The sequence below is a fragment of the Diplotaxodon limnothrissa genome, linkage group LG18 (genome assembly GCF_057381915.1).
Source record: "Diplotaxodon limnothrissa isolate DT_005_m linkage group LG18, D_limnothrissa_male_GT1.1, whole genome shotgun sequence".
NCBI classification, from domain to species: Eukaryota; Metazoa; Chordata; class Actinopteri; order Cichliformes; family Cichlidae; genus Diplotaxodon; species Diplotaxodon limnothrissa.
In genome coordinates, this window is record NC_140613.1 from 8225717 (window position 1) to 8236832 (window position 11116).

The following is an 11116-nucleotide window of genomic DNA, read 5'->3' on the forward strand; positions in this document are numbered from 1 at the left end:
TACACGTATGCTTGCTTTCCATTGCCTTAGCATTGCTCAAAGAATAAAAGTCAGCTCTTTGAAAATGAAACATTTCCATAATAATGACTTACCCACTCGAGGAGCCCAGTTACTTGTGCTGATTTTCTCTCGTTTTCCATATTGCGGGACAGTGTCAGCAGCTGAGATCAGATGCCTCATGTGCAAGCTCTAAAACAATGTATACAAAGCCTGTATGGCAGCATCACCAACACACAATTTTCATTTTCTCAGATCACTTTTAGGATGTATAATTTAGCTCCAGAGATGAACCTGTAAAGGGGCCACCAATGTAAAAACTTTTTCCAAAAACCAACATGATATCAGAGTAATGGTAACTGTAACTGGTTCTGCTTTTATATACATAACTGGTTTCGTTTGTAATATAAAAGACTTTATCATATATTGTATTTCATACATATGCACCCCTTATTATCTTTGCTCATGTCCTGGCGCATATGTGATATAAGTGCACATTTCTAAAAAAAAATAAAAAAATAAAAATTGCATACATACAGACAACAGCAACTGTCACAAACACCATTTTCATGCAAAGAGTTTATTTATGAATCAGACTGCAGTATCATACAACAGTAGCACAATCATATGACTATGGATTATGCTCATATTTATAGATACAAAGATAAAGGCATGTCTTAAAAGAAAAAAAATGAATGAGTTCTCTTTTGATTTACTCTAAAAATAGCTTTTAAATACTTGGCATAGTTTTGTAAATTAAATTATGAAACATAATGTTTTGCCCACTGGTTTTACTATTGGAGTACCAAATGCAAATATACTTTATGAAAAACATTTTTTTTTCCTCCTCTCTCTTGCATTTCATGCAAGGAAGAAAAAAAAGATGTCAGTGAGTACAAAAAGCACTTAAATCTCATATGAAAATAGAAAATATTACAAGTGTGCATAATTACTTCATGTTGCACATAACCTGCAGTACAAAAAGTCAAACGACACTATGTTCAAGTGTACCTGACATGCCAATTATTGGGGGAGGGGGGCGTATGTACTGAAATAGCTATTTAAATGTCGTCAGGGGCAGTTTATACACCAGACTAAGGCGAGGCCCTTTAGTCTTCAGAATGAATTGAAAATGAGATGTGTTAGTAATTATGGGCGTGCCAGCTTGTCCTCCCTGTGATGCTGACTATGAGCTTGTCTTGAAGCACTGACCCTCCTCTCGTACTTATAATAAATTATGCTTTTTGTATTGTTTGAAGTTCACAGTTTTGGACTCAATGTTCCTACAGATAAACAGCATGAAGAGCAGAAACTATCCGCAATGCTACTGTACCTCTCCAGCCAGAGGGATGGCAGAACAGTAAGTTGTTGGTAAAAACCTAAGGTATGAAACAGTGCTTAGTACGTTAATATTTGGCATTTCCTGGAGTGTAATGTAATGTACACATCATAAGGCGACATGATTATTTCGGATTTACATGAAATGTTTGAAATACCAAGACAAAGGTCTGAGTTGATAAAAATGCTACAACTGCAAAATGCTACATAACAGTAAGTTGATGGTTAAACAGTGATGGATTCCTACAGATCTCTTAAATATGTTACACCAGTGAAACAGTCCTTTTATGAAAACAAAGAAAACCCACGTACCTGCAAACTTGTTTTAATCCAAAAGGCAATTTTTTCAATCATCGTTTAGCTTTAGACTCATAATTTAAAATTTATTTTAAAGAAACATTATGCAGATATGTGGTTTTTAGCCTAAAATTGCATCCTACATTGCATCTTTTAGTGCAATAAGCGTTAGTGACAGCACAACAATTTACACAAAATGAACACGCCGTGAGATGAAAGAAACGGAGGAAGAAAGGAGGCGGTTAGAAGGAAGAGGAAACGAAGGAAGGGTGGGAGGAAGGAAGGAAAAGAAAAAAATTCCCAATTTTATTTCTAAACATGTTTTTTTTTTGTGGAACCAACAACAGAACGATACATGATTCAAACTGGAAGACATACAAAGACAGAAATAAGACACAGGCCATGTCTGACCACCAACGTACAGCTGAGATGGATTGATGTGTCAAATATCACAAGGAGCGTCCAACACTGACTCTGTTAGCATGTGAAAGAGCACTATCAAACAGGAAATCATGGCACAATCAGAAAGTTTCCATCAGGTTTAACTCCTGCAGTGATGAACCCTTTTGCTCACTCAAACCAAAATCGTGTGATCAAGGCACACCACAGGGCCATCCCTCCTTATACCGCTCTGTTAAGATTTTAAAGCACTAGAAAATTATGTATACTCTCAATATGATACTATACACTTGTATGATACTTTCAGCTTGTTATAGGTGTGGAGAAATAAAATGTCATGGTTAAATACAAAATTTCTCTTAAAATATTTAAAATATACTTTATTTTGTACATTATGCAAACTGATTAACAATTTGATGATAACAAAAATAAATATTCCGTGAAATGTCGCCTCTTTGCGAAACAGATGTATGAACATAGATATATAAATAGATATATCTATATCTATATATATATCATGAAGTAAAGCACCCACCCCCTGTTAAGCGCCCCTATACCCTGACACGAATCCATTTCCCTGTAATATGATCTCAATGACACGTTCACACTTAAGACTCCTGACAATGGTTCCTACAGGTAGCTCCACTACACCACTGACCTGTTTTTACAATATTGCTCTACATATCTTTTTTTTTCTTGTTGTTGTTCTAAATTCCTATATCGATCTTTAATGTTTATCAAGGTTGCTTAAACCATCATTTAAACTCAATCTGTGCCCTTATTGCTTCCTGAAATTACCTGGAAATGGGAGCTATAGATTGAACTTGATCAGGGGACTAATCAGAGACTTCACCTTATCCAACCAGGAATCGCACATCTAGTTAAGAAAGGCAACTCTCCCCCTCTAAAGTAGGGCCAATGTTATCTTATAGTTTACTGATCTGTCATGCCATGTGGTATAGAGTCACTCTTCACTGAAGAGCTATGGTTGCAGAGTTATGGTTGCAGTGTGTACAAAAGCAATGAGAAAGGGCACAATGTCATTCAGTTGTTTTTTTGTTTTTTTTAAAAAGAAAGGCTGATTTATCTCATCTGAAAATCAAAACAGTTCTTTAGCCAAAGACAGTGATGTCCAGTTCTAAAACAGCTGTCGCCTTACCACAATCAAATACGCAGGTTATTTTGGTGTAGTTTAAATGCAACAGAACATGTTTGTGACAATAAACCCCTCTATGTCTACATTAGGTTAAACATAAACACTTACATTCATAATCCTCAACAACTCGCCCGTAAACAAACAGAAACGTTCAGGTATGCGAAAAATGTTTTCGCTGCGGACATTTTCAGAAATTCTAGTATGCACGACAGAATTGCATAATGTCTGCCAATGAGAAAAGCATAGGGAGGATAGAATAGAAAGGACAAGCCGCTACAAGACTAACTAGTAGAAACCCTATAAGAGGATGGGGTTGGGGATGGAGGACGGATGGGGTAGTGGGTAGTCAGTTTGGGAAGGCTGGGGTGGGATTCTGGGTGGAAGTTGCCCCACAAGTTAAAGAGGCACCTCCCTTTGGCAGTGGAACAGCACTCTTAGTAGTCAACGCAGCGCCGAGGGTGAGGGTGTACACAATGCTCTTGTCGGACAAGAAGGCAATTTCAGTGTCAAGATGAGATGAAGGCATTCTAGTAGGCAGCCAGGTCACAGTGTTGGAGCTAAAAACCTCAGATGGAGATGGTGGACGCAGTCTTTCTACACTGTCTCCCCTCGGCTGGGATCATTGGGGTTCTGGGACATGAGGAAGAAAGATATTTATTCACAAAGGAGTATTTTTTTAGCAAAAATCCATTATCTTATGAATCAAAATTGTCTAATTGGGCAAAGGTTTTCAAGCTCCAAAATCAGGAAAAATGACAAAACCGCATAAAAAAAAAAGTAAACTCTCTTATCATCTTTACATCCACCAGGCTTCACTTCTATGCCATTATAGGCAATAATTACCTGAGAGAGGTGACTCCTGTTCATCTTGCAACACTGTCTCGGGGCTCTCCTGTGAGTTGGTGACCTCTTGCTCGTTGTCTTTGTCCATATGAGGAGCAGGGTCGAACTCCTCTGCTTGTTCTTCCTTGCCCTCCCCTTCTGCCTCTGTCTCCCCTTCCCCAGAGTCAGTACTCCTGATGCTTAAGCGCCTCACACGATACATAACATCCACATCTCTCATCCGGGCGAGTCGCTCAACTGCCACCCGACCTGGAGAAATAGCCAGTTTGTTCTGCAATGCTTCAATTCGCTGTGAGGGGCCCTTGCTCCTCCGCTCACCCTCCAAGCTAAGAGATAGTCTGCGGTCTAGGTTCGGGGGAACGGAAAGTGGCAGTCTATCAGGCGGAAACTCAGGTAACCCAGGGAGGTCTCGCCCTAGATGAGTCCGTAGACCAAGTCTATGCTCTGGGAGAGCAAATGGCTTCTTCTCTTGCTCCTGCTTGTCAACTGGCGTTGCATTGTCTTGTTCCTCAGTTTTCACTTCAGCTGTCCGTTTGCCTGCACTGCCTTCAGGTGTTTCTCCTGCAGTGGCTTCTTTATCTTCTGATTTTTCTTCCTCAGTTGCTGTTTCATTAACACTCTGTTCCTCTGTGACTTGGGGGTCTGTAGGCTGATCAGCTGCTAATACTGTGGCTGCAGAGGAGAGATCCTCTGTGGCTCCATCCACTGGTATGCTCTCAGCAGGATTAACTATGCATAAATTGTCCAAGTTTTCTGCCTGAGCATTGTCTGTTTTTTCACCCTCTCCCACATTCTCCTGTGTCAGTGAATGCTGCTCTGTTTTTTCAGCACACACTTCAGACCCTGACTGATTTGAACATGATGCATTTGGCTCCTCTATTTTTGTATCTTCTGATGGACTTTCTAATGCAGTGCATTGTGGCGGACTGCCATTTTGATTGGCCGAGCTGTCTGAGCTGTTCTCCTCGTGAAGTGGAGGCAATGGACCCTGTCTCATCTGATTCTCAAGCTCTCGTTTACAAATAGGACACTCCTCCTCTGATTCAGCACTGAGATCTTGAAGAGTCTCTGTGTCATTAGGTCTGGAATGGCCTGCGGATGCTTTACTGGCATCCGATGGGTCTCTAGACTGACGCAAAGTCTGGCATATGTCTTCATAATCTGGAGGACTAGTGAGTGTAGAGGCATCCTGCATGGGCTGTCTGTCTGCCCATGGCACCTCAGCTGCTGTGGTGTGCGTTGTTGGACTAAAGTCACAAAGAGGTGTTTCGATAGGTTCATCTGGCAGGTCTAATTTTACTGTCCTGCCATCGTTGCTCCTTCTGCGTGAAAGATGCGCAACAACCCTGTATTCTCTGAAGCCCGTCTCCCGAGGTGGCACCGGGAGCTCCTCCCTAAGCTGCTTGCTGAAGGTTACCGACTTTGTTGCAGGCCTGGAGAAGGCGCTCTTCACTTCCCTGTATTCTGGGTCAACAGACCAGCTTACTGCACTGCGCCTAAGGCTGCTGGGCTTGTTGAGAGGTTCTGATGTCAGTCGGATTTTGATACGCTCAGGGATCTGGACGGAACCGTTTGGGACTTTATTGCTGGCAGTACCTAGCTCCAAGATGTCTTTGTAGGCCTCGTTAAGGTCCTCAATGCACTTGTCAACACTGGGCTGTTTGCTGCTCTGTTGCTGCTGCTGATCCTGGACTTCTTTTTTAATGGTCTCCAGCTCTTTGACTGCATCCCATGGTCGCTGGGTGGCCGGTTTCAAAAGGAACGGTTCAAATTTCTCCTGTCCTGTGTTTGCTGCTGGTTTGATCTCCTCCACATTTCCTGAGGGTGGTACTGCTGGCTGCTGAGCTGTGCTCTTGTTCAGCTGGTTGGAGAAGGTGGAGGTCAGGGAGAAGGCGCTGTTGCTTGAAAGTTTTAGGCTCTTCACTCCCTTTATGGGAAAACTGAAGGCAGTGCCCACTACTCCGCCGCTATCAGGGGTTACTTCGGTGCCAGGAGGAACAGGGTCTTGTTGTGCTTCCTTGTTTTCAGGGCCAGCTTTTCGGGCCTCTGGGCTAGTTTGTGTCTCCTGGTCTCGATACTGGTTTGCAGGCCAGGATCCTGACAGCTTCAGCTCCTTGTAATGATTTATTTTAGGGGGTCTACAGGGTAGTTTTTTAAACATTTTGCTGCTTGCTCTACTGCTCGTTTTGCTGCTCGCTATGCTACCAGTTAGTGCTTGCAGCTCAGCTTCAGCTGAAGATGTGCTTTGGAGACTTTGGTTTGTTAAATGGCCAGTTTTGTTGCCACTGGGACTGTCAGCTGGGTCTGGCGACTTCTCGTTGTTATTATTCTGATCACGAATTGTCCCAGTGAGCTGCGGAGTAACAGGGACAGACACCAAACAAAAAATTGTTTCACTAAGCCTCTTTTTAAGATTCTTGGTTTTGTCTTTCTCCGGTGGTTCAGGTTGCTCTGCCTTTTTTACTTCTGTCACAGTTTCAGATACACCCTGGTCAGCCGGCTTACATGGAGGTGGCGGTGGTTTACCCAGAATAGATGAAGGTAAAAATGGAGTACGGGTTTGCTCAGAAGCTACACTGTCACTTTTTTTTATTCCCCTGTTGGGCCATCGATTACTGCTGTCGCTGTCACCAGGAGCTGTTTTTCGGGTTTCGGTATTGAGAGCTGGCCCCTGTTGGGGAGGAAAGGCACTATCATGTGTAGATTGTCCTAAAATCTTAGCGGACGGAATCTCTTTGTTGATGTTGCGCATCTTGTCTATATCTGTTAGAGAATTTCCGCCAGGCCCTCCTGAGATTTGTTTTGCTCTTGAGTCTTCAGTGGGTAACTGTCGGGCATGACCTGGTTGTTCTTCATGTCCAGAAGAAAGTACCTGTTTTCGATAGGACGCACTACGTTCTCCATAAGGTTCCAGCCAGGAACTACTTGCCTGTCTGTAAAACCACCTTCCGGGATCTGAGCTTGGCATCTGCAAAGCTTCTGCCCTCCATCTTAAGTTTGCCATTTCATTGCGGTTAACTGAAACTGCTCTTGGGGGTAGGGCTCTTCTATAAGATGGGGGTGGGATGTAGCCAGGAGGCTCCATTCCAGTGATGGCAGAGTGTTGTGCGAAATAGTCTTGTCTTAGGTCCCCACCCCTTGGATAATAGATAGGCCTGTCTTTTTGTTTGACACCCTGGTCAATAGCAAGCATTTCTGCGCTACCCCTAGTCTGCTGGTGAATCTCGTATGATGGAGGCTTTAAAGGCCTGCTGAACCTGGGCTTTGGTAAAAGTGCAACATGGCTGCTTGGCCCAATACTCCTACCCCACCGGTCCCGGCCGCCGCCATAGATGTACCTACTGTATGGCCCAGAGAAGACAGTGCTGCTTATCCTCTGTCTATCAGGTAGACTAGGCCTTGATGGAATGAGCTCTCTGCTGTCACGTCCATCAGGTGACAAAACTCTGGGAAGAGACTGAGACTTTGCTTTAGTTCTAGGGTGAAAAAAACCCTCCGGTGTCCTCAGTCGGTAGTAGTGGTCCTGAGCCCACCGTTCCCCATCCCCATCTGACAGCTGCCTTCCCAGGCCCACAGCAGGCCTCCATTCCTCTGTTCCAAGGCTCTGGCACTTCCTCTCCCCAGTCACTCTCAACTGACCAGGTCCTGCATCTGGGTCCCTTAGCCAGGAAATGTCCTCCCATAGCTGCTGCGCTTGCCTCTCTGCCCTGTATTCCTCTGCTGTGATCAGGGCCTGTGGCCTCCACGCTCCAGCAGAGGCCCTCAGCTCCCTGCCATCAGCATAGTCCAGAAGGATGCTGAAGTCCTGACCTCGCCTCCGCCAGTAGGAAACATCCCTATCGTCATGGCTCAGCGGCTCTGAATAAGTCAAACTGGGAACATCGTAGAACCTATAAAAGAAAAAATCTCAGTGTTAATAAAACAATCTAATCTTTTAACAGTGTTTCTTTCATTACAGAGGTTATTAAATGAGTTGCGGCTAAACAGCATCAGAACCATCAGGCTGCGACATACAGACAAAGAAAAAATTATCTAGAATGAAAGGAGTTAATACCTAAAACATATTTCACAATATTGTATTATCTCAGTCTATTTGATAATAGATTAAAACAATTTCATCCACTTGAAATGTGATCACTGGTAAATATTAAAAGAGGCATGCCGATGCCAGTCCCAGACATGTGCTTTTGCTTTGCCAGTATAGGTGTTCCAAACAACCTAATCAAAGAGGGCCAGCACATATGAGCCAGAAATGCTTAAGTCAGCAGCTCCAAAGTCCCCTGAAGACACCACAAAATTGCAATGCTACTGCAATATGATCTGCATATTAAATTGTGCTGACCTTATCTTGGAAACTGGTCATCTGGATGGCAAATACCACTCTTTAAAAAAAAAAAATCTGACGCAAAAGAGAAAGTGGCTCTGTCCCTCTCATTATTTTATCACATACTTTAGGAACCATTTTGGCCTACAGTACATATAAAAACCTTTAAACCAAAAATACAATAAACTTTAAACCTGCATTACTGTGTTACACCCAAAGTGAAAGAGTAAACTAGAAAAAGAGCCTTTTTTAATTGTTTCTCATGTAAGTATGCATAAGCAACAATCATCCAACCAAAATCATTTGTATAATTTTAAAAACGCTTGATGAAACTAATATGAAATGGCAACTGTGTGACGAGTTACTGTTGGCAGGTTCACAACAGTGGTTCCAGTACAGTGTGATAAAGCACTGCTGCCTGGAGATAAATTTAGTTCTGGTCCCATAATCACCTCTTGGGTTTGGGATAAGGCCGTAGTGCATGCTTGCGCTGCTAAAACAATTATTTTAGATAAAATATATTACTGAAAATATATATATATATTTAATGACAACGCATCTAAAAAAAAAAGTCTATGTACACTGAGGGATTTTCCATTACACTGAATTTTAGGATTTTTTTTAATTAATTGTCATCAATAAATATTCCCCGGGTCATCACTCACATAAATGCACATTCTTAGACGCCCTGATGACAGCTGATCATAATGAGGGCGGGACTGCAGGCTTAAATGCTTGTTGAAATTCAATTGTAACCATCAGTTCTTTCAGAAAAACATATTAACTACATTTTCCCAGTGTAATTATAAAACTGTTTCATGCAAAGAATCATCTGTATATATATATATATATATATATATATATATATATATATATATATATATATATATATATATATATATATATATATATAAATATGTATGCTTGATTATAAATATGTGTAATAGTTTTTAAAACGTAACATCACAAAAAGAAGACTGAATAAACAATTAGCCTCCGTCCAGTATCTGCAGTGCACTAAATCCCTGTTAGTCATTGTACTCATTCATTTAAGCAGCAAAGTCAATGGATCATCCTCAGCAGCATATGCTACTGTATGGCTGAGGGGAGCTGCGCTGTGCACACTTGCCCAGCAACATGCTTACATCACAGAGCACGTGCTGGGCGTGATTCAGTGTGCCAGTGTTTACAGTGGAGTGATTACGCGCCTGTCTTGAGGCATGTTCAGTCCTCCTCAGTTTGCTCTCTGTCTAGTGCTGCTGTTTACATCTGCCTGCCGGGTGGAGGCTGTGTAGATGATTCCAGTGCCTGGGTGGGCTCCACAGAGATGCAAACCATATCTCTGTGCAGGCATGTACACAGCTCAAACGACTGCAAAGGCACCTTTCATAATTCCTCATATCCCAGCATAAGATATGTCAGTAGTGCTGCTGCAGCCACAGTGTTCTGCAGCTCTGGAAGGAAGGGAAGAGGAGGAGAAAAAAACCCTGCGCAGTGCAGACTCAGTTTTGCATGCAATACTGACAGGCCCCAGTGAGAAGTGGGGGGAGGAAAGAGAGGGAAAGGGAAGGTGCAGGGCGTGGGGGATTGCAAAAGAGAGGGAAAAAACACTCACCCACTATCTGTAGCAAGAGAATCACCCAAGGGCTGAGTGTCACCTAGGATACCGATGCCGATTTCTTTTCTCCTTTGGTTCCTATCCCCACTCTCAATGTCTATGCTGTGGTAGCCCTTCACCAGTGCCTGCCTGCTGCCATAGATGCCAGTGATAGATGCCCCCCGGTCTGCCTCATACCCGTTCAGCGTCCCCCGGCCAGCCCTGTTGTCCACAAGTTCACGCTGGCAATCAGCAGGGCGCTTGTCAAAAGGCGTGGCAGACGGAGGGTCGCTCTTCGGCAATTTATATCCGTGCGAAATGAGAAGGTCCTCCACGCTGTACATGGTGGTGTCTCTCTCACTTCTGGGCAGGAGGGCAAAGGTGGGTGTGTTGCCTTATGCGCAGTGCTGCTGGTGGAAGCTGGAGCACGGCTGCTCAGCAGAGGCCATCACTAAAGAGAGGACAAGGGAAGAGGTAGAAGAGGATTATTTCTGCATGCAACTATATCTGAGAGGAGCCACTTTCGTAAGAAAGAAAAAGGGTGGCATTCCTTGTCAAAATGTGTTTAAACTACTTCAGCACATGCTATATTGACATCTCCACAAGTCTTTTCTTAAAATTAAACACTAACATGAGCTAAACATGAATTTTTCTCCCAGACATGATCCTGCTTCTGTCGGCAACCCCGGATGTACAGCCACAGTTTTAAAGGTGAATTTAAAGCTCACTATCTGAACACTGAAAAAGTCTATAAACCAGAAAGTGTGTGTTATGAGCCACACCCCTTGTTCTTTCCAATGACATTTTATCAACTTTCCCAAAGTGCCTGAAACCATTATCTAATGTAACAATTGCCAAATTGAGAATTGTTCTCATCCTATTAAACCACTGTTTACATAATGATTTCTCTACCCTTTGTCAGACAGCAGTGCAGTGGAAAATTTGATAACCGCAAAGCAAGCAGGTTTTAGGTGGAATATTCGTCATCAGTCATGACAAGCACTTATTGTTCTCCAGAGACTCAGAGCAAGCAGTTATCTGAAAAGAAACTGCAACATATTCTTATATATTAAGTTATAAGAGATTAAATACCTCACCGTACAATCAGTCAGTTTCAAATATGCTTAAGTAATCACTACCAGTGTTGTTGCATCATATATCTGCC

General features: G+C 42.8%; 1 protein-coding gene across 1 annotated transcript; it reads right to left on the bottom strand.

Annotated features, from left to right (window-relative positions):
* Nucleotides 1-3781: 3781 nt before the first annotated feature.
* Nucleotides 3782-10295, bottom strand: jcadb (junctional cadherin 5 associated b). The gene is made up of 3 exons (XM_085378742.1): nucleotides 9970-10295; nucleotides 4031-7920; nucleotides 3782-3816 (listed from the first exon to the last, which is right to left on the bottom strand). Exons 1-3 carry the CDS (start codon nucleotides 10293-10295, stop codon nucleotides 3782-3784), a joined length of 4251 nt encoding a protein of 1416 aa, XP_085234868.1.
* Between the last annotated feature and the right edge of the window lie 821 nt (nucleotides 10296-11116).